The sequence below is a fragment of the Chiloscyllium plagiosum genome, unplaced genomic scaffold (genome assembly GCF_037043375.1).
Source record: "Chiloscyllium plagiosum isolate Xiang-an unplaced genomic scaffold, Cpla_swu_hap1 HiC_scaffold_4, whole genome shotgun sequence".
Taxonomy (NCBI): domain Eukaryota; kingdom Metazoa; phylum Chordata; class Chondrichthyes; order Orectolobiformes; family Hemiscylliidae; genus Chiloscyllium; species Chiloscyllium plagiosum.
Genome location: NW_028270142.1, coordinates 11,054,141 through 11,078,946, shown reverse-complemented (window position 1 = coordinate 11,078,946; position 24,806 = coordinate 11,054,141). Strand labels below are relative to the sequence as shown.

At 44.0% G+C, this 24,806-nt stretch overlaps 1 protein-coding gene across 3 annotated transcripts in view; it reads left to right on the top strand.

Annotated features, from left to right (window-relative positions):
- lactb2 (lactamase, beta 2) overlaps positions 1-24,806 on the top strand; it is a 40,262-nt gene that overhangs the window by 5,547 nt on the left and 9,909 nt on the right. For all 3 annotated transcript variants that reach the window (XM_043689203.2, XM_087985960.1, XM_087985961.1), the window contains 4 exons: positions 625-788; positions 4,272-4,401; positions 14,128-14,306; positions 22,534-22,682. In XM_043689203.2, coding sequence (XP_043545138.2) covers positions 625-788; positions 4,272-4,401; positions 14,128-14,306; positions 22,534-22,682 — 622 coding nt within the window. The remainder of the gene's footprint in view (positions 1-624; positions 789-4,271; positions 4,402-14,127; positions 14,307-22,533; positions 22,683-24,806) is intronic.

Genomic DNA, 24,806 nt, shown 5'->3' with positions numbered 1-24,806 from the left:
CAATGATATTTCCTGGGAACTAACTTTGTTTTCCAATTCTTATCTCACTAACTGAGCCATTGTACCTGCATCTGAAGGTCAGCTAAGATGGCCAGTAATGTCTTGTCTAGTTATTTCAATGCTCTAAAAGGAGCATTGTTTGCTAATCGCTATTGAAGCAGACAGTGATTAATCAATTATGCAGTCATAGCAGAATTAGCAGCTCGTATGTTAAAAGCTATTTTATGTAGCTTTAGCAGAATAGTCAATTTGCAGCCTAGAAGCCATTTTACCATGTTATTTGCATTGAGAAGCCATTGCTGCCAAAGTTATTAAGAGCATCTGTTAAGTGGTTGTTCCTGAGTTACCTCAGCCTGTGTTTAGGTTTCAGATCCTCAAGTTTCTTAGGATTTGAATCAGGTGTATTTCTCACTGACTGTAAGATAATTGTCAAAAGTAAAAATGTAGCATTATGAAATAAATCTTATCCCTCAAATAATTTTTTAAAAACTATGGTGGTATGTTTATTTGCATCATTGTTTTAGGAAGTAGTCCTGCAGTTAGTAGTAGGTGAAAAAGTCAAACAGTTAATGTAGTTTGAAAATATATCAAATTGATACTGAATATTGTAATATTTTTCTCCAGACGATTCTTGATCGACACAGGTGAGCCAGGCGTGCCTGAATACATCAACACTTTAAAAGAAACTTTGACCCAACTGAATGCCAGTATTCAAGAAATTCTGGTGACACACTGGCACATAGATCATGTTGGAGGCATACCAGATATACTGAAGGATGTTGTTGATGGTGAGTGTGCTGAGCCAAGTGGTCTCCCAGTCACTAATATCTGATCATTAAAAGTAGCCATATGCATTTCCAGTTTTTTTTAATAGTGAACGTGCATGCTGAAATTAATGGTACTTTGTGAATATCAAGAGTATTTCTTTACGCTTTGCCAAGTGAAAGCAATATTGTTAAAATTTGCCTCTAGGAATAGATTATGATTACCTTCTTCCTGTGGAACTTCTAAAACAGAGCTCTGGTAAATTAAAATAACAATGCTAACTGCATCCAGGAATGTGTGCTGTGATTTTATAGCTTCTAAGTGGATGGTGGTAAAGCTGGGGGTTCTGTAAAATTGTTTGCAATGGTGCTAGGTTAGCCTCCTTTTGCGTATGCCCAGGTGTTCCTACTCTATATGAGCTGCAGAGGGGTCTCCACAAGACCCCTTTTAAGGATAGTTAGGCAAGGGCAAGTGTGCTATCCTTAGCTGTGATGCTCATGTGACCAAATGAAATAAAATTCTGCCTGAACTTTTTTTTGGTATAGATCAGTGTCAGATTTGTTTGATAATGTTTGTTGTAAAATTTTACTCTGTTAATGCTGTATTACAAATGCAAAGTGGTTTTATGTTTTCCAGGAATAGGAGTAACTCGGCAAATAATTGTAGGTGGTTTTTCAAAACTCTAAACAGAAGTGTTTTAAATCAAGAGTTAGTGTAAATCTCCAATGCAGCACAATATGTAACAGGATAAGTTATAATACTTGGAATTTGTCTGTCTTGCTGATTTACTATCATTCTAAATCAACTTGTATTTTAATTCATTGGATCTCAATGATATAAACAGCAAATTAGCAGGCCGAAAATAAAGCCAAGAACTGAGATGCTGAAAATCTGAAACAAATACAGAAATTGCTAGAGAAACTCAGTAGATTCCCCACCTTTTCCTTCACTACATCGATAACTGTATCGGCGCTACCTCGTGCTCCCAAGAGGAGGTTGAACAGTTCATCCACTTTACTAACACCTTCCACCCCGACCTCAAATTTATCAGGACCGTCTCAGATTCCTCCCTCCCCTTCCTAGACCTCTCCATTTCTATCTTGGGCGACCGACTCAACACGGACATTTACTATAAACCGACCGACTCTCTCAGCTACCTAGATTACACCTCCTCCCACCCTACCCCTTGTAAAAACGCCATCCCATATTCCCAATTCCTTCACCTCCGCCGCATCTGCTCCCAGGAGGACCAATTCCAATACTGAACAACCCAGATGGCCTCCTTCTTCAAAGACCGCAATTTCCCCTCAGATGCGGTTGATGATGCTCTCCACTGCATCTCCTCCACTTCCCGTTCCTCCACCCTTGATCCCCGCCCCTCCCATCGCCACCAGGATAGAACCCCACTGGTCCTCACCTACCACCCTACCAACCTCCAGATACATCGTATCATCCTTCGGCATTTCCGCCACCTCCAAACAGACCCCACCACCAAGAATATATTTCCCTCCCCTCCCCTATCAGCGTTCCAGAAAGACCACTCCCTCCGCGACTCCCTCGTCAGGTCCACACCCCCCCACCAACCCAACCTCCACTCCCGGCACCTTCCCCTGCAACCGCAAGAAATGCAAAACTTGCGCCCATACCTCCCCCCTCACACACCTCCAAGGCCCCAAGGGACACTTCCATATCCATCAAAAATTCACCTGCACCTCCACACACATCATTTACTGCATCCGCTGCACCCGATGTGGCCTCCTCTACATTGGGGAGACAGGCCGCCTACTTGCGGAACGTTTCAGAGAGCACCTCTGGGACACCAGCACCAACCAACCCAACCGCCCCCTGGCTGAACACTTTAACTCCCCCTCCCACTCCGCCATGGACATGCAGGTCCTTGGCCGCCTCCATCACCAGTCCATGGCAAATCGACGCCTGGAGGAAGAGCACCTCATCTTCCGCCTAGGAACCCTCCAACCACAAGGGATAAATGCAGATTTCTCCAGCTTCCTCATTTCCCCTCCCCTCACCTTATCTCAGTCCCAACCCTCGGACTCAGTATCGCCTTCTTGACCTGCAATCTTCTTCCCGACCTCTCCGCTCCCACCCCCTCTCCCGCCTATCACCCTCACCTTAACCTCCTTCCACCTATCGCATTCCCAGCGCCTCTCCCCCAAGTCCCTCCTCCCTACCTTTTATCTTAGCCTGCTTGGCACACCTTCCTCATTCCTGAAGAAGGGCTTATGCCCGAAACGTCGATTCTCCTGCTCCTTGGATGCTGCCTGACCTGCGCTTTTCCAGCAACACATTTTTCAGCTCTGATCTCCAGCATCTGCAGTCCTCACTTTCTCCTATGGAATAACTGGACAGCTTTAGTATGATCCATTTGTTATAGTATCTCTTAGCTCCCCCTATAGTGTTAGTGGCAGTATGTCACCTTTTTGGTATACTTGATGCTGCTAATAGCGTTCTTTTCCACAGCAATTATTGAACCAGGATTGGACCCCTGGCTTGATGTTAGTGGTAGAGTGAGTGATTGCAGTTTGACAAGAGGCTGTGATCACAATCTGCTGTTACTGATGGCCCACAGTCTCGAGGTTAGTTTGAAGTTTGACCTGTGAGACCTGTTCTGAATCTATCCCATTTTGCATAGTAGTAGTGCAACACAAAATGATGGAGAGTGTTCTCATTGTGAAGATGGTACTTCATGTTTGTAAGAAATGAGCATTAGATGTGTAGCTCTTTGTCAGGACAAGTTGCTGATGAAGCCAAATTAATTATGACATTCCACCGCCACAAACTATCTTGCCTGGCCCTTTCTGCCATTAGTCCAAAAACAAATTTTAGACTCTCCTGGACTACATTTTTACGAAGATTGAGTTTTTTTTTGTAGTGGTTATTGCTGCTTTCCCCTTCACCGCTAAGCCAAGTCTCACCACCCCCAACTCTCTTTTAACAGTAAAAGTCTTGGGTGTTCTTTCTGTTAAAGGCACTATATAAGTACAATAGTATAAAAGTAAAATACTGGAGATCTAAAATAGAATCGAAAAGTGCTGGAGAAATTCAGCAAGTCTGATTACATCTGTGGAGAGAAAAACATAAAGATAACATTTTGAGTCCATGACTCCTCTTATCCAATTCCAAAATGTGTCAATAGGTTCAAAATAGAGGTGACCGACAGGATATTTTCTATTTGAGTTCTGTCATAAGATCAAGACCTAAAGGACAAAAAAAACTTGTACAGAAACTCAAGCAAACTGCATATTACCAATATAAATTTTGTTTTCTGTTTGAGTATTCAATACTACGATGTATAAGCACAAGGTTTATTTTGAGTTTCATCAGTGAACCCCAGACATTAGTTCATTTGTGCATACTGTGCATCTATTTCCTTTTGTTTTCAGATTTGTGAACACTCTATATCTTAGCTAGGTCTATGATAGTCTCGTAAAATTTGAAAATAGGTTAGAATATTACTGTTTTTAATCTATTTTTTTGAATTTTAGAAGGTAGTCATCTTCAAATTAGAAAACTTTCACGCAGTCCACCTCAAAAAGAGACAATCAGAACCTGTGACAAACAGTACACATACCTAAAAGATGGAGATGTATTGGAAACCGAGGGAGCCACACTGAGGTATTTTCTTTTGCCAAAATTGTGCTTTTGAATGAGCAAGTTTCTGATTCTTTTTATATTCATAGAAGCATGCATATTACATCTGAAAGAAACAAAAAAAAATAGAATTCGCAGTGTAAAAGATAAAATGCAGTACTTAAGTTGAAGTTGAAAGATTCCTAGGAATCTTAATAGACGGCATACTGTACAGGGTTTGGGGAGAATCAGTGTTAATGGGCATTAATACACTTGAAAAGTTCTCATTTTTTTAATTGCCTCATTTAACTTGTGCAGAGGCCGACTTGCAAAAAGATCATTCTGCTCATGTGTACTTTTTTTTTGATCAAGAACTATTTTAAGCATCAAATGCTTTATGAAACCAAAAGGTACAGGAGTATTCCTTCTAACTGCACATAAATGTGAGGTGAAAGTAATTACTCTTAGTCTCAGAATAACATTTGACCCAGTGAAGCATTGAGAATCCCATGTAGAATCATTCTGTACTGAGATAACGATCTTAATTGGCTGGAGTAGTATTAAGGACAAAGGAGATGGGAGGGGCGGGGGCTTGCTGGGTCTGTATTGTCTGCACTTTTGTATGTAACGGTATTGTCTAATGTACAAATGTCATTGTCACTGTCTTGTCATATGTGGAACTGGGATTTGAGGTTTGTCCTCCTCTCCCTGTAAAATGGTTGAACGGTAGGGTTCGGGGCCTAGCTTTGCTGCTCCTCTCCCTTGTAAAACTGCTGTCTTTTGTGTACAGCTGTCAATGTTTTTTGTAAACTGTTTTGTAATTTGTTTAATAAAATTAAGGACAAAGAAAGGTGGCTGCTGTGCAACCTCAGCTCGAGAACATCTTTGCAGAGGTTTCTCAACATAGTGATCTACATCCAGCCACCTTCAGCTGTTTCATCAATGATCTTACTTCCAACACAAGGTCAGAAGTGGAGATGTATATAGATTATTACTATGTTCAGTTCCATTTGCAATTCCTCAGACAATGAAGTAATCTTTGCCTGGATGCAGGAATTCCTGGACAATATCCAGGTTTGGACTGCACTACAGGAAGTAAGATTGATGCCACACAATGGCTGAGAAAGTTTAACCATCTCCACTTGACATTCTAAAGAATGAAGATCATTGAATTCCTTACCTGGGGGTTACTATTGAGCAGAAATGTTATTGGACACACCACATAAATACTGCATTCATGCTGCAGTACGTGAATGACTTCTTGAATCCTCAATCTGTCTGTTACCTACAAGACACAAATCAAGAATGCATTGGAATGCAGCCCACCTGCCTGGATAGGTGCAGCCTTAATAACAGCTGCTTGATCAGCATCCTGTCTTGAACATTCAGTATCACTGTGATGAGCAGAATGTGGCTGCAGTTTGTTCCAGATGTGCTGCAGAAACTCAGTAAGATTTCTTATTCTTTGGCACCATCCCACAAATTTGTAATTCCTACCAGTATCTACTTGTGTGGCCACAAGAACAGCAACAGGCGTTTGAGAACACCATTGCCTCCGGTTCTCACACTGTTCTGATTTTGAATATATCACAGTCCCTTCTTCACAGGATCTCTAACCAGCAATCCTGTACAGGTACCTTCATCACACTGACTGCATTAGTTCAAAAAGGGCTGTTTACCATCTTCTGCAGAGCAATTAGGGAGAGGCAATAAATGCTAGTTGGCCAGTGATGCCCCCATCCCATCTTTTTAAAACTGGAGGACACTGCAGGACCAGCATTATATTTATCCTTTCCTTGTTCCTACTTTTGGGCTTTAATCAAGCGAGCTGACATTCCTGAGGCTGAACTGCAACAATCATGTTTGGCATCTACAGTTCAATTGCCAAATTCAAATGAGACTAAGGTTTTGACATCAGTGATGTTAAATGGTGAGTAAGCCATTGTATTTTATCCATTGATTGCTAAATATCAAAACTGACCCAATGATGATTTACCTATGCAGGGCAACAAGCAATTAAGCTTTAAAATAATCAAATTAAGTCCTGGGTCCTAATGGATTTGATCCTGTGGTTTAAAAGAAGCAGCCAGTGGGATATTACATAGAACGGTACAGCTCAAGAATGGGCCCTTTGGCACACAATGTTGTGCTGATCATGATGCTAAATTAAGCTAATCCCATCTGCCTGCCCTTGAACCATATCTCTCCATTCCTAGCATATTCATGTGCTTACCTAACAGTCCCTTAAATGTCCCTATTGTATCTGCTTCCTCCACCACCACGTCAGCGCGTTGCAAACTCTTACCACTCTGTGTAAAAGAAACATGCCTCTCACACCTCCTTTGAACTTCCCCCTCTCACCTTAAATGCATACCTGAAGAAGGGCTTATGCCCGAAACGTCGATTCTCCTGTTCCCTGGATGCTGCCTGACCTGCTGCGCTTTTCCAGCAACACATTTCCAACTCTGATCTCCAGCATCTGCAGACCTCACTTTCTCCTTAAATGCATACCCCCTAGTATTAGAAATTTCAACTCTGAGGAAAAGATTCTGACTGTCACACAGAAGCCTCCACAGTCCACACCAACCCTCCGAAGAGTAACCCACCCAGACCCATTCCCCTTCCCTATACTTACCCCTAACTATGGGCAATTTAGCCTGGCCTGCACATCTTTGGATTGTGGGAGGAAACCGGAGCACCCAGAGGAAACCCACGCGGACATGGGCAGAATGTGCAAACTCCACACAGACAGTCGCCTGAGGCGGGAATTAACCCAGGTCCCTGGCACTGTGAGGCAGCAGTGCTAACCACTGAGCCACCATGCTGCCCACAAATAGTTGTCATAACTATCTAACAGCATTTTAATTGCTGTGAATAGTGCTATGCAACATAGTTTTCTTTTGTAAATCAGTGAAAGAAAGGCAGCTAAATATTCTGTCAAAATATTATGTCACAAAACTGTATAATTTTAAAAACTATATCTGTTGGATGCTACCTCATGACTTGAAGTACTTAATGAAGAGTAAACATTTACATACACAGTAATCTAAGAAAGAAAGCGTAAACTCCTGTTGATATAGAATCTTTTATAAATTCAATTCATCCCAAATACTGCACAGCCAATGAAGTATTTTTGACATGCAGTTGCAACTACAGCGGGAAGAAAACTGGTCAGTTTGCGAACAGCACGCTCATATGAAGTGTCCCCTTGAGTTCTGTGCTGCTTCTCTGGAGCAGGGCTTGAACCAAAATGACTTGGAGCTTATTTCCATCAAGGTGATTTTCTAACTTTGAAAGTCACGTTTACTTTTCCAGCAAACCTGAATGTCTTGTTTACACGTTATCAGTATAACAGTTGGAGGGGAGCTAGTAAACGCAGCTAATCTGATAAAAATAGTTGTTTCATAATAGGTCATTACTATTAAGGTGAGCAAATAGCTAATGAACTGGTCAAATAAATTCATATCAGTAATGGCCCTTGGAGAAAATTACTTTAGTTAGAAGCAAACAAGATAATGTATGTATTTATTAGGATTATTGAGTTGAAAGATGATGGTTGAAGGCCCACCCTACATTAGCAGCAAATAAAGCAGTGAGTAATGTGGAAATATTCTAAAGTAGAAGGAACTACCTTTTCAGACAAAATATTAAACCAAGCCTTCACCTGCTGCCGAATTGGAAGCAGAAGATCCTATAACACTGTTCTGGACTGAGAAATGAAGCATCAAAAATCAATTTAATACCTGGTTCCAGGAATGAGAAATTTCAATGATACGAATAGATTGCAAATTCTTTGGGTTGGATTGTTGAATACCTATATTTTATTAAACTGTCTCTGCTATGTTGATCAAGGTAGTCTTGAATTTGGAAGGCATTTTGTTTTAAGTTACAACATTATTTTTCAAACTTGGCTTTTAAAACTTGTATACCTCTATCTTGAAGAGATTGGCCAGTTTTGAATTTCTGAAAGAGAACCGTACATGGCAAAGCATTCAAATGTGGCTGTTTTCTGAAATCTGATACAGAGCCTGGAAATCACTGACCTAATGGGATAAAAAAACTCTCATTTGAGATCACACTAATTCTAAGCTCATATTAATATTAGACTTGGGTGTAGGTGTGCAGTTAGTATTAGATGAGTTCCGAATTTGGTACGTAGGATTAGAATTAGCAAAGCTTGATACAGAAGAAAGGCAAAAGACAGAGGTCAGAACTTTCCTATTTCCAGTTCGGGTTTTGTGACACAAGATGGGAGACACCCAGTCCAGCATGGTTAGCTTAGCTCTGTCTTATCACTTGCTGCTTATTCTGTTTGGCATGTAAGGAATTCTGAGCTGAAAATGTGTTGCTGGAAAAGCACAGCAGGTCAGGCAGCACCCAAGGAGCAGGAGAATCGAAGTTTCAGGCATGAGCCCTTCTTCAGGAATGAGGAAAGTGTGTCCAGCAGGCTAAGATAAAGGTAGGGAGGAGGGACTTGGGGGAGGGGCATTGGAAATGCGATAGGTCGAAGGAGGGCAAGGTGAGGGTGATAGGTTGGAGTGGGAGTGGGGGTGGAGAGGTCAGGAAGAAGATTACAGGTTAGGAAGGCGGTGCTGAGTTCGAGGGATTTGACTGAGACAAGGTGGGGGGAGGGGAAATGAGGAAACTGGAGAAGTCTGAGTTCATCCCTTGTGGTTGGAGGGTTCTTAGGCGGAACATGAGGCGTTCTTCTTCCAACCGTCGTGTTGCTATGGTCTGGCGTTGGAGGAGGCCAAGGACCTGCATGTCCTTGGTGGAGTGGGAGGGGGAGTTGAAGTGTTGAGCCACGGGTTGGTTGGGTTGGTTGGTCCAGATGTCCCAGAGGTGTTCTCTGAAACATTCTGCAAGTAGGCGGCCTGTCTCCCCAATATAGAGGAGGCCACATCGGGTGCAGCGGATGCAATAAATGATGTGTGTGGAGGTGCAGGTGAATTTGTGGCGGATATGGAAGGATCCCTTGGGGCCTTGGAGGGAAGTAAGGGGGGAGGTGTGGGCGCAAGTTTTGCATTTCTTGCGGTTGCAGGGGAAGGTGCCGGGAGTGGAGGTTGGGTTGGTGGGGGCTGTGGACCTGACGAGGGAGTTACGGAGGGAGTGGTCTTTTCGGAACGCTGATAGGAGAGGGGAGGGAAATATATCCCTGGTGGTGGGGTCCGTTTGGAGGTGGCGGAAATGACGGCGGATGATATGCTGCATATGGAGGTTGGTGGGGTGGTAGGTGAGGACCAGTAGGGTTCTGTCCTGGTGGCGGTTGGAGGGGCGGGGCTCAAGGACGGAGGAGCGAGAAGTGGAGGAGATGCGGTGGAGGGCATCGTCGATCACATCTTAGGGGAAATTGCGGTCTTTGAAGAAGGAGGCCATCTGGGTTGTACGGTATTGGAACTGGTCCTCCTGGGAGCAGATGCGGCGGAGACAAAGGAATTGGGAATATGGGCTGGTGTTTTTACAGGGGGCAGGGAGGGAGGAGGTGTAGTCTAGGTAGCTGTGGGAGTCGGTCGGTTTATAGTAAATGTCCGTGTTGATTCGGTCGCCCGAGCTAGAAATGGAGAGGTCTAGGAATGGGAGGGCGGAGTCTGAGACGGTCCAGGTGAATTGGAGGTCGGGGTGGAAGGTGTTGTTCAACCTCCTCGTGGGAGCACGAGGTAGCGCCGATACAGTCATTGATGTAGCGGAGGAAAAGATGGGGTGTGGTGCCAGTGTAGCTGCGGAAGATGGACTGTTCCACATATCCGACGAAGAGGCAGGCATAGTTGGGCCCCATGCCGGCCGCCAGTGACATCACTAACCAGTATGACTACTCCGCCGCATGCGTCTCCGCCCCCACGCCGATCTCTGTCACCACGCCTAACCCCGCCCCCACGCCGATCTCCGTCCCTGCCCCCACGCCCAACCCCGCCCCCACTCCCAGCTCCAGCCCCACACCAGGTCCTAACTCCCAGCTCCAGCCCCACACCAGGTCCTAACTCCCAGCCCTGCCGTGTTTTCACTATCCCTCCAGAACTACCCTTCTCTGAGGATGAAAGGTCAGTCCTCAGCAGAGGCCTCACCTTCATTCCCCTACGCTCCCGGATTAACGAGTTCAACACGCGGCGAGACATCGAACAATTCTTCCGCCGCCTTCGCCTCCGCGCCTACTTCTTCAACCAGGATTCTCGCCCACCCTCTGACGACCCCTTCTCCCGCCTCCAACACACCCCATCCACCTGGACACCCTGTGCTGGCCTCTTACTTGCCCACGATCTCTTCATAGCCAACTGCCGCCGCGACATTAACCGTCTGAATCTCTCCACCCCTCTCACCCACTCCAACCTCTCACCCTCAGAACGTGCAGCCCTCCACTCCCTCCGTTCCAACCCCAACCTCACTATCAAACCGGCAGACAAGGGAGGCGTGGTAGTAGTTTGGCGCACTGACCTTTACACCGCTGAGGCTAAACGCCAGCTCGCGGACACCTCCTCCTACTGCCCCCTTGACCATGACCCCACCTCCCACCACCAAACCATCATCTCCCAGACCATCCATAACCTCATCACCTCAGGGAATCTCCCATCCACCGCCTCCAACCTCATAGTCCCACAACCCCGCACCGCCCGTTTCTACCTCCTGCCCAAAATCCACAAACCTGACTGCCCCGGACGACCCATCGTCTCAGCCTGCTCCTGCCCAACCGAACTCATCTCGGCATACCTCGACACGGTCCTGTCCCCCTTAGTCCAAGAAATCCCCACCTACATTCGGGATACCACCCAGGCCCACCACCTCCTCCATGATTTTCGCTTCCCCGGTCCCCAACGCCTTATCTTCACCATGGACATCCAGTACACCTCCATCCCCCATCACGAAGGACTCAAAGCCCTCTGCTTCTTCCTTTCCCGCCGTACCAACCAGTACCCTTCCACTGACACCCTCCTTCGACTGACTGAACTGGTCCTCACCCTGAACAACTTCTCTTTCTAATCCTCCCACTTCCTCCAAACCAAAGGAGTAGCCATGGGCACCCGCATGGGCCCCAGCTATGCCTGCCTCTTCGTAGGATACATGGAACAGTCCATCTTCCGCAGCTACACTGGCACCACCCCCCACCTTTTCCTCCGCTACATCGATGACTGTATCAGCGCTGCCTCGTGCTCCCACGAGGAGGTTGAACAGTTCATCCACTTTACCAACACCTTCCATCCCGACCTCCAATTTACCTGGACCGTCTCAGACTCCTCCCTCCCCTTCTTAGACCTTTCCATTTCTATCTCGGGCGGCCGAATCAACACAGACATTTACTATAAACCGACCGACTCCCACAGCTACCTAGACTACACTCCTCCCACCCTGCCCCCTGTAAAAATGCCATCCCATATTCCCAATTCCTTTGTCTCCGCCGCATCTGCTCCCAGGAGGACTAGTTCCAATACCGTACAACCCAGATGGCCGCCTCCTTCAAAGACCGCATCTCCTCCACTTCTCGCTCCTCCGCCCTTGAGCCCCGCCCCTCCAACCGCCACCAGGACAGAACCCCACTGGTCCTCACCTACCACCCCACCAACCTCCATGTACAGCGGATCATGCGCTGTCATTTCCGCCACCTCCAAACGGACCCCACCACCAGGGATATATTTCCCTCCCCTCCCCTATTAGCGTTCCGAAAAGACCACTCCCTCCGTAACTCCCTCGTCAGGTCCACAGCCCCCACCAACCCAACCTCCACTCCCGGCACCTTCCCCTGCAACTGCAAGAAATGCAAAACTTGCGCCCACACCTCCCCCCTTACTTCCCTCCAAGGCCCCAAGGGATCCTTCCATATCCGCCACAAATTCGCCTGCACCTCCACACACATCATTTACTGCATCCGCTGCACCTGATGTGGCCTCCTCTATATTGGGGAGACAGGCCGCCTACTTGTGGAACGTTTCAGAGAACACCTCTGGGACACCTGGACCAACCAACCCGTGGCTCAACACTTCAACTCCCCCTCCCACTCCACCAAGGACATACAGGCCCTTGGCCTCCTCCATCGCCAGACCATAGCAACAGGACGGTTGGAGGAAGAACGCCTCATCTTCCGCCTAGGAACCCTCCAATCACAAGGGATGAACTCAGACTTCTCCAGTTTCCTCATTTCCCCTCCCCCCACCTTGTCTCAGTCAAATCTCTCGAACTCAGCACCGCCTTCCCAACCTGTAATCTTCTTCCTGACTTCTCCGCCTCCAGCCTATTACCCTCAACTTGACCTCCTTCTACCTATCGCATTTCCAATGCCCCTCCCCCAAGTCCCTCCTCCCTATCTTTTATCTTAGCCTGCTGGACACACTTTCCTCATTCCTGAAGAAGGGCTCATGTCCGAAACATCGTTTCTCCTGCTGCTTGGATGCTGCCTGACCTGCTGTGCTTTTCCAGTAACACATTTTCAGCTCTGATCTCCAGCATCTGCAGTCCTCACTTTCTCCATGTAAGGAATTCTGTTTGGTAGCTTCATCCGATTGACAACTTATTTTTAGGTATGCCTGGTTCTGCTCCTTCTGCACTCTCCATTTGACCAGGGTTGATCCGTTGGCTTGATGGTAATGGTTGTGTCGGGGTTTTGCATGGCCATGAAGTTACAGATTGTGCTGGGATACAGTTCTGCTGCTGTTGGCCCACAGTACCACATGAGTGCCCAGTGTTGAGTTGCAGATCTATTCAAAATCTGTCCAGTTAGCCCAGTGATACTGCCACACAACATGGAGAGTATTCTCAGGGTGAAAGCAAGACTTGGTCTCCACAAGGACTGTGCGGTGGTCACTCTTACCGATACTGTGACAGGTGTATCTGCAGCTGGCAGATTGGTGAGGATGGGGTTTGGATCTTTTTCCCTCTTGGCTCCCTCACCAGCTATTGCAGACCCAGTCTAGCAGGATCCAACCAGCTCAATCAGGAGTACTGCTGTCAAGCCACGCTTGGTGGTGGGCATTGAAATCCCACACCCAGAGTACATTTTGCACCCTTGCCACCCTCACTACTGCATCCAGTGTTCAACATGGAGGAGTACCGATTCGTCAGCTGAGGGAGGATAGTACGTAGTAATTAGCAGGAGGATTCTTTGCCCATGTTTAACCCGAAGCTACGGGACTTGATGTCCGGAGTCGATATTGAAGACTCCCAAGGCAACTGTCTCCCAGCTGTGCCCCACTGTGCCACCACATTGGCTGGGTCTGTCGTGCCATGGGACAGGACAAATCCAGGGGTGGTGTTGCTAGTGTCTGGGGCATTGTCTGCAAAATATGGTTCTGTGGGTCTGACTGTGTCAAACTGTTGCTTGAGTCTTGTGTGAGACAGCTGTCCCAATTTTGGCACTTAGCCCCCAGACATTTATAAGGAGGACTTTGCAGGACTATTTCTGCTGTTGTTTTTTCCTGTGCTGAGGTCAATGCCACGTGGTCTGTCCAGTTTCATTTCTTAGTTGAGACTTTGTAGCGATTCATACAACTGATTGATTCAACAACCTTTTTAACTAGGCTTTTGGTCATCTGAACAATATCTCCTTTTTGTCATATTTTATTTCATAATGCTCAGGTAAATTGTCTTGGGATGTTTAATTATGTTGAAAGATACAACATAAATATACGTCTTTATGGTTGTAAATGGAGGTTGTGTCTTTTCAAATCTGTTGCTGTTTGTAACTATTCATCCATGAATTATCTGTTATGAACCAGTGTTCTGTTAGTAGTGCATATAAAGTTCTCTTTAATATGAAAAACAGAATAGCATTCTTGCTTTTACTCCCAGAGTCATTTACACACCAGGACATACCACTGATCACATGGCATTATTGCTGCAAGAGGAAAATGCCATATTTTCTGGAGACTGTATTCTGGGAGAAGGCACAGCAGTATTTGAAGACTTGTACACTTATATGCTATCTTTGGAAAAGTTGTTGAATATAAATGCTGACTTAATATATCCAGGTAAGTAGGTGATTCTAAAATTCTTATGTTTATTGTTCATTGTTTTACTTCCACTGTGATACACTGCTCACTAACTGATTGTTTATAATTCCTCTGTAAAGTTTTCCCTATATGAATCTAGCTGCACTGCTGAAAGGTTCATACATGTATCACCAATGATTGGAAAGCTCTGTAATGCAGAGGGCCCTAGGTTGATTGAATCCTTTATAGTCATGTGCATTCAACTTAAAATACAGTGAAACATGTGTGGCATCACTGCACATAGGCACCATTTGCAATAACTTAAAATAGAACTCTGAAAAAGGTAACAAAAAGAAAGAGTCCAAAATTTTCTTCTCTGCTACTGCAGTGCTGCTCTGGGCTTGCCAGTTCAAACCATGCTGCCACCAGACTCCCACTATCGGCTTCCCAGCCCATGCCATATCGCTGACAGAGTCTGCTCCGGGCTCCCCAGACCACATCACGCGGTAACAAGATTCCCACTCCCAGCTCCCCAGACCACACCACAAGGAAACAAGATTCCCACTCCGGGCTCCCCAGACCACATCACGCGGTAACAAGATTCCCACTCCGGGCTCCCCAGACCACATCACGAGGAAACAAGATTCCCACTCCGGGCTCCCCAGACCACACCACACGGTAACAAGATTCCCACTCCGGGCTCCCCAGACCACACCACACGGAAACAAGATTCCCACTCCGTGCTCCCCAGACCACACCACACGGAAACAAGATTCCCACTCCGTGCTCCCCAGACCACACCACACGGAAACAAGATTCCCACTCCGGGCTCCCCAGACCACACCACGAGGAAACAAGATTCCCACTCCTGGCTACCCAGACCACACCACGAGGAAACAAGATTCCCACTCCGGGCTACCCAGACCACACCACGCGGTAACAAGATTCCCACTCCTGGCTACCCAGACCACATCACGAGGAAACAAGATTCCCACTCCCAGCTACCCAGACCACATCACGTCGTAACAAGATTCCCACTCCTGGCTACCCAGACCACATCACGAGGAAACAAGATTCCCACTCCCAGCTACCCAGACCACATCACGTCGTAACAAGATTCCCACTCCTGGCTACCCAGACCACACCACGCGGAAACAAGATTCCCACTCCGGGCTACCCAGACCACATCACGAGGAAACAAGATTCCCTCTCCGGGCTACCCAGACCACATCACGAGGAAATAAGATTCCCACTCCCAGCTCCCCAGACCACACCACACGGAAACAGGAGTCCTGCTTTGGGTTTCCCAACCACACCATGCTGCTACCAGAGGCCCACTCCACATGGAAGCGAGAGTCCCACTTCAGGCTTCAAAGACCAACTGACCGACGCTACCTATGAAGATGCCACTGCCACTCCAGAGCTCATCGAATCTGCCGTCACTTCAAAGAGCTGTCTTTCTCTGTTATGTTTGAGAAAAAAAGAACAGGAAGTGGGTAAAAGCGCACAAAAAAAAATAGGCCCAGACACATGAACCTGGATGCTACCTACTCCACCACCATCTTAGAATTTGGTATCCAAAAGTTAGTGTGCAGGTACACAAGGATTAGGAAAGCTCATGGTTATTGTGTTTTTGCTTATTGGAAGAGGAATTGGCAAAAAAACTAAGGAGGCTATGTTTTAATTATGCATAGAATGGGTGAGATGATTTCTAGAGTGCTGTCTACATTGTTAGTCCCCTTATATAAGGAAGATTGTAAGTGCACTGGAAGCAGTTCAGAGAAGGTTTATCAGATTGATACCTAGATTGGGTGGGTTGGTTAATTACAGAGTAGACTCATATCTGCTGTGATTTAGAAGAATAAGAGGCAATTTGATTGAAATATATAAGATCCTGAGAGCTTTTGACCAGGGTACATGAGTTTCGTTTTGCCAGAGATTCTAAAACTGGGGATCACTGTTTAATAATAATCTCATTTAAGACAGGGATGAGCAGAATTATTTTGTCACAGTAGATCATGAATCTTTGGAACTTTTCCTGAAGAGGCGATGGAAGCAGACTTGAATATTTGAAAGACATAGATTTTTGATAAGTGATGAAAGATTCTCTAGGGACGTGGGAATGTGGAGTAATCGGATCAGCCATGATCTTGTTGAATGGCAGAGTATGTCAGAGGGTCCTTCTGGCAATTTTCTGCTCCTAATTTTTATGTTTATATGTTTGCATTATTTGGTGTAGCACTGAAAATACACATCCCTGTTCTTTCTAATTGAAGGGATCTAATTCAATGTAGCAGTTGTGATGCTGAAATTAGTTTCAGGGCTCATTGATTTGCAAGACAGGAGAAATCAGTAAAGATTCTGGCTCTCACCCTGTATTTGATTCCACCTAATTGGGGCGTTTTCTATCAGTCAGGCAAGACATGGCATGGTCTTAACTGTTGTGTTTTCATTGTTCAATAGAATGTATATACTTGTGTTCCCAACTCATGGGGAATGGGCCAATCAGGAATAATATGCCAGGAGAAAATTGAAAACAAAGTGGAAAGAATAAATGAAATAGTTATTAGCCTGAAGTGTTCTCTAATCTATTACGTATGTTAATGTTTTCATCCAGATGGATGCTGTAATCTCAGTAGCCTTTTGGTTATGGTATTTAATTAGGGGTTATGCGACCATTTTAATCAACAGATAACATGGTTTTCAGAGACGTATATTGAACAATGTAATGACAACTTATAAGTAGCATGTTGATCAATTACTTAAGCAATTTATTTCTTTTTCTTCGTAACTTCCTGGGTTTTACCTTCATTTTTCCAATTTTCTCATTGCCCAAGAATGGAAAAGTTGCCAGTTTCCCATCCAAGGCAGACAAGCAGGAGCCTGGAAGAACACAGCAGGCCAGGCAGCTTTAGGAAGTGGAGAAGTCCACTTGAAACATTGACTTCTCCACTTCTGGATGCTGCCTGGCTTGCTGTGATCTTCCAACCTCCTGCTTGTGTGCCTTGGATTCCAGCATCTGCAGTTCTTTTTCTCTAACTCTACCATCCAACAGCCAGTTCCCTCTGGATCATTAAAAAAACACTTGTGTAAAATATTACAATTATAGCTGACTCCTGATAATTGCTTGGTAATTGTCTAGTAACTGAAGTGTTTTCAACCTTGTGCTTTATTTAATCTACAAATTATCTTCTCAGATATTAATAACTGGTACTGTCACCCTGTGGATTCTACATTTCTCCTCAGTAATATTTTTGACACCAGATGTTCAAGCTGTGAAAGTTATCACACAAAGCTAAAGAAATCTTCTGCTGATCAACACTCCTCCAACAACCACCTGCGTCACAAATCCAGACTGTTTTATGTTGAACACTATTCGGAGGAAGTAATAAACGACACTGAGCACAATGACCCCTGAGAGTGGGAAGATGAAGTAATCAGGGACTTGAGGGGGGTTGGGAATAATTGAGAGAAGGGTAGTAAAGAGAGAAGGCCAGAAAGGAGGCAGGGGAGGAAATGTAGAAAATAGGAGCAGGCATAGACCATTTGGCCCCAGGAGCTTGCTGCACTGTTTAATGTGATCAAGGCTAATCATTCAACTGGGCATCCTGTTCCCACTTACTCCAGCCCCAAGAACTATAACCATCTCCTTCTAAAGAAACATTTAGTGTGTGTTGGCCTCAACCACTTTCTGTCAGCAGAGAATTCTTCAGGCTCATAACTCTCTGGGTGAAGGAATTTCTTTTCATCTCAGTTTTAAATTGTTTATCCTGTATCCTTAGACTGCGAATCCTGCTTCTGGACTCCTTGATCATTGGAATATCCTTCCTGCATTTACCCTGTATGGTCCTGTTATAATTTTATAGGTTTCTGAGATTCTCCCTCATCCTTTAAGCTTCAGTAAATATAGTCTTAACCAATCCAGTCCATCTTCATACGTCAATCCTGCCATCCCAGGAATCAGACGGGTTAGCCTTTGTTGTACTCCTTCCATAGCCAGAACATGCTTCTTCTCAAAGGGGACCATTTCTGAACACAATACCCAATGTGTCCTGTCACCCTGTATAATTGTAGCAAGACATCCCTGCTCCTGTCTCCAAATCCTCTCGCTATAAAGGCCAACATACCATTTGCCTTCTTCACTGCCTGCTACACCTGCATGGTTGCTCCCATTGACCTAAGTCTTGTTTTTCAAATGTATTTTTCCCCAATCTATCACTGTTCAAATAATATTCTGCCTTCCTTTTTTGTTATCCGTGTTGTACTTCATCTGCCAGGTATTTGCCCACTGACTCAACTTGTTGAAATGACACTGAAGCATTTCTGCATCCTCTCATTATTCATCCTCCCACCTCGCTTTGTGTCATTTGAAAACTTGAAGATATTACATTTATTTACCTCACCAAAATTATTAACGTATCGTATAAATAGCTGGGCTCCAAGCGCGATCCCTGTTGTACCCCACTATTCACTGTCTACCACTCTGAAAAGGACTCACTTTCTCCTGCTATTTGTTTCCAGTCTGCCAACCAGTTCTCTATCCATGTCAGTACACTACCCCTAATCCCATGCACTTTAATTTTAACTACTAATTTCTTAGATGGAATCTCAGAGAAAGCCGACTGTGTGTCCAAATAAATCACATCTAATGGTCCAGCCTTGTCAATTCTACTCGTTATTACCTTGAAAAATTCCAGTAGATTTATCAAGCATCATTTCCTTTTCATAAACCTATGCTGACTCTGTCCAATCCTGGGAGAAAGTGAGGACTGCCGATGCTGGAGATCAGAGCTGAAAAATGTGTTGCTGGAAAAGTGCAGCAGGTCAGGCAGCATCAAAGGAGCAGGAGAATCGACGTTTCGGGCATAAGCCTGAAACATTGATTCTCCTGTTCCTTTGATGCTGCCTGACCTGCTGCGCTTTTCCAGCAACACAATTTTCAGCTCTGACCAATCCTGTCATCATACTTTGATTGTTCTGCCAATAAATCTTTTACAATGGACTCCAGCATTATTCCCATTATTGTTATAAGGTTAACTGGTCTATAATTCACTTGTTTTTCTCGACCCCCTTTTTTAAATAGTGGGATCATATTAGCTACCCTCTAATTCATTGGAACCGTTCCAGACTCTATAGAATCTTGAAAGATGGTGACCAAGGCAGCCACTAATTCTGGGGCAACTTCCTTAAGCTTTCTTGATGTAGATTATCAAGACCTGGGGATTTATCAGCATTTATTCCCATCAAATTCTCCAATGCTGTTTCACACCTAATACTGATTTCAAGATGCCCGTGTTGGACTGGGGTGTACAAAGTTAAAAAATCTCTCAACACCAGGCTATAGTCCGAGAGGTTTAATTGGAAACACTAGCTTTCTGAGCGCTGCTCCTACATCAGGTAGTTATGGAGTATAAGACTGTAAGACACAGAATTTATAGCAAGTTCTGTGACTTACAATCTTATACTCCACAACCACCTGATGAAGGAACAGCACTCTGAAAGCTAGTGCTTCCAATTAAACCTGTTGGACTATAACCTGATGTTGCGTGATTTTTAAGTTAATACTGATTTCCTTCAGTTCTTCCATCTCATTAGACCCCTGTGTTCCGCAACATTTTTGGGAGGTTATTCATGTCCTACTTTGTGAACACAGTACCAAAGTATATATTTAATTAGCCTGCCATTTCTCTGCTCCTCTTTATTACTTTCTCTGTTTCTGATTGTAAGGAATCTAAAGTTGTTTTCACTGGCCTTTTTCTCTTCAGTTTGTATCTTTCCTTTAAATTATTCCCCCTCTTAATTAATCCTTCCTCCCCCCTTTGAAATCTAAACTCTTCCCAGTCTTCAAGTCTGCTGCTTTTTTTGTCCAGGTTAAATGGCCATTCCTTGGATCTGATACTATCTCTAATTTCTCTTGGTAACCATGGTCAGGCCACCTCTCCCATTTTAGTTTTGACCCAGATGAGACTGAACAATTGTTGCAGTTCCTCCAAACACTGTTCAAAAAATTACCATTGCCCATCCACCACCATTCCTTTAATGAATGTTCTCCAATTTGCTATAGCTAACTGTCACCCAATTCCTACCCAGGTTCCTTTATTTCGATTCAGGACCCTAGTCTCATAATCAAGTATGGCACTCTCCATCTTAATGATGAATCCTTTCATATTATGGTTGCTGTTTCTCCAAGGGGCCTTACACAGCTAGATTGCTGATTAATCCTTTATTATTACACCGTCTGGGATAGTCTGTTCTCTAGTTGGTTCCTCAATGTATTGATATAGAAAACTTTTACACTCCAGGAATTCCTTCTTTCTGGTATTGATTTGCCCAATCTATGTACAGATTAAAGTTGCTCACACTTACAGCTGTATCTTTATTGTTTGCATTTCTAATTTCCAGCCTGATGCCTTTCTCAGCATAACCACTACAGACTCTGTTTATAACCCTCATTGTCGTTTTCTGTCCCTTGATGTTCCACCCATACATATTTCACTTCACCAGAACTAATATCCTTCCTCACTGTTGTAATAATTACTCTTTCACCAGCAATGCTACCCCACCTCTTTTTCCTTTTTGGCTGTCCTTCCTAAAAACTAACCAGCCCAGATATTCAGTTCCTGTCCTTTGTCACCCTACAGCCATGATTCTGTAATCCCAACTACTATATCATATCCATTTATAATTGTTTGCACAACTAATTCATCCACTTTATTGCTAATGCCCTGTGCATTAAGACACTGGACCTTAAGGCTTTTTAACATTCTTGGAGTTGTTTGCATTATTGTGCAATGTGGTCCTGTTTGATTCCTGCCCTTGTATCTCTGACTACCATTTTTTCCAATTTCCTAATCTGTCTTGTTTTTGCCCTTGTTTCCCTCCGTCTTGTTTCCCTCCGTCTTGTTTCCCTCCGTCTTGTTTCCCTCCGTCTTGTTTCCCTCCGTCTTGTTTCCCTCCGTCTTGTTTCCCTCCGTCTTGTTTCCCTCCGTCTTGTTTCCCTCCGTCTTGTTTCCCTCCGTCTTGTTTCCCTCCGTCTTGTTTCCCTCCGTCTTGTTTCCCTGGACACATTCGCATCCTCCTGCCATTTTAATTTAAACCTTCCCAACTGGAGTAGCAAAGGGCAGCACACGCGTGGAGATAAATAAAAATGGGAGAACAGAGAAACAGACTTGCAGTTCTTGTAAAAACTGCTTGGTAATGTTGGTGTAGTTCCAGAAGCTGCTTTTTATATGCATATACAGCTTTGTGGGGAGGTGGAAACTACTTGAGCAGATGTTCAGGTTATTGGAGAAGGAACAGCATTTTGCAAAGTGTTCATTTATTGGTGATGTCTACCCAACTAGCCCTTAGGTTGTTCATTAGTCTGGGACAGGTTGGGTTAGTATGCTGCTAAGTTTTGAAGCTGCAGGCAATGTTGATTTTTTTCCCCCTTAATTACAATCTTGAAATCTACTCCCTCCACCACTAATGTTCAATAGCAGCAGGGTATACTGTCTACAAGGTGCACTGCAGAAAATCACCAAACATCATTAAACAGCATCTTTGAAAACCACTTGCATCTAGAAGGACATAGGGCAGCAGATACATGGGAACACCTTCTGCATCTTTCTCTCCAAGCCGCTCACAATCCTGACTTGGAAAGCTATCACCATTCCTTCAGTGTCACTGGGTCAAAATTCCCTCCCTCTTATTCCTGCATAACTCTGACACATTAGAATTATGCAGAATCAGCTGAGAAAAATAAAATAATGCAAATACATAAATTTACAGCTGAAGCATTTCATTCAAAGTAAACAAAATGTGTATAATCAATAGTCATGGATCCAAGTAATCATTCGATATTTCTCTATGTACAGTTGTTGAACATTTTCTTAAAATATGAACTTGGAGCCTTGAACAAAAATCTGATACAAAGAAAACATGAAATGAGAGCAAATTAGAAACCAAAAAAATGCAAATTTCACGCACATGTCTTCCCCAATGCCATAAGTGCATTTGAATACCTAGAATCAAACTGTTATTTCTTTCACCTGCTTTCACCTCAGCTTCTATATGTTGTTCAGATCTGTATTGAACAGAAACAACCATAAGGTATCCAGCCAGATGGAACAATAAACTCAACCATTTAATGTGTTACAGAGAGCTAGTCATCCAAGTCGCCAGTATTCTTGGTTTCATAAATGTCTTTCTGTTTGCTGGATGCCTAATCAAAATGCAGCCATACAAAATCCCTCTTCTTTTGTTCTGTTTTTGTTTTGAATTTCAGGACATGGCCCAGTTGTGCAAGATGCATCTGAAAAAATTCGAGAGTACATAGCTCACAGAAACTTGAGGGAACAACAGATTTTAAAGATTTTTCAGGAGCATCCAGAGCAATATTTCACCCCAATGGAACTTGTTAAAAGTGTTTATAAGGTAAACTTTATTTTGGTTTATTTATGATCAAAATTCAGGATAGTGTTCTTAATTCATATTCATTATTGACTTTCAAACGGGAATCAGTTAAGCACCTGGAGACAGGAAAAATGTGCAGTTCCAATGAAAAAGCAGGAAGTGTGACTTACTGATTGACAGTCACAATAGATCAAGTAGTATCCTGACCTGCACTGTTCTATGACTAAATGGATTGAGTTGATAACTGATATCAAATGATACTTATCAGTGTCTTGATAAGTTAGGGTTCCACTGCACTGTCCATTTGTAGACATCATTACAATCTTGATCGAAGCAAGGTCAGAAGCTGAATACCAGAAGTTGAGGTGAAATAAGAATAGTCAACCGTGATGTCAAGGTTAACATTCAGTTGAGTGTAACACTAGTAAAGGTTAAATCATTGGGGATTAGAGAAAAACTAATCCCAGCACAAAAAAAAGTGATTGTTGTTGAATGCCAGTCATCTCATTCACAGGACATAATGTGTCCAACTGCCTTTAACTGCCTCATCAATGACGTTCCCTGCCACCTACTGTCAGAAAAAGTGCTGTTTACTGATATTAAATTGGAAGGATATTAAATTGACGAGGATTCAGAAGATGTGTTCAGAAGTACCAGGATGTTGCCGGGGATAGAGGGCTTGAGTTATATGGAGAGGCTGGACAGGCTGGGACCTTTTTTCATTGGAGCATAGGAGGTTGAGAGGTGACATTAAAGGTTTATAAGATCGTGAGGGGCAAAGATAAGATGAATAGCAGAAGTCGTTTCCCTAGGGTGAGAGAGTTCAAAACAAGGGGGTGTATTTTTAAGTTGGGGGGAAGGGAAAAAGACTTAAAAGGGACCTGAGGGACAACTTGCCCACACAAAGGGTGGTTCGTATGTGGAGTGACCTGCCAGTGGAAGTGGTAGGTACAGTTACAACATCTAAAAGATATTTGGACAGATAAATGAATAGGTAAGATTTGGAGGGATATGGGCAAAACACAGGCAAGTGGGGTGAGTTTAGCTTGGGAAATTTGGTTGTCATGGACAAGTTGGACTGAAGGGTCTTCTTCTATGCTGCGAGACTCTATGATTTTCGGCATAAAGCGTTTTTTAAAAATAAGTACCTATTGCAGTCAGGAATATAAAATAATAAGCAATTTAAAAGTCCTTAGTGTCCTTGAGGAGTTAGGTTTTAACCTGAGACCACAGTTGCTTAATCAGCGACTTATATTCTCAGCAAACGAAGTTTGTAGGTGTCCTTGAGTTTTCAGTGAGTGGATGTTTCTCTGACCTGCTCTTCACCAAGCATCAACCTTGATGAAGTTCAGCTATTACAAATCAATGTTTATCCCTCTATGCTTTGTCCAAAAGCAGTTGTCTGAAGTACAGCTCATTCCCATGTCTGGTTTCATTTTCTTTTCTCCAGCTGGATGATCTGCAGGCTGGTTTCACCTGCACAATGTGAAACTTACCTGGAAAAGTGTAACTCACAGGGGAAATGGATCCAAGTTTCAGTGACATTGTGTAATGATATGAGTTTCATCTCAGACAGATTTTTGTTTATTATTGGCTTCAAGAGTTGGTTCAACTTGGGTCAGGTGATCACAGACCATCTTAATTCAGTGTTTTAATGTTTTTTGAAACCATTTTAGTTAATGAAAAGTTCCAGGTTTTAAAATCAGCTGATGGATGTCAAATCTCATAGTCCATTTTTACCATATTGAAATGCAGTACAGTTGCTGAAACCTCCACCATAGTCCTCCTGAAGGTCCCCATTAAGCAGAACCTGAACTGGACAAGCTGGATAAATGCCCCGATTCTGGAACAGATCCGAAGCTGTGTAATCTGTGATGAGTGATTCACTTACTCAATCACTGAATTTTAACCTGACTCCTGAAAGTGTACCTAGCACCTGCAGATCAGAACTTATCAGTATTTTGGAATACTTGCCACTTGCTTAATTCCCTCTACTTGCAATGTTGCATCGCTACAGTATGTACTGATCATAGGGTAACCTGGAACAACGCACAAAGGCATCTTTGGCTATATTTTCCAAACTAGCCTAGAAGGATATGGGAAACAATATGTGCAGACCCCACCACCTCCAAGCTAATTAATTTC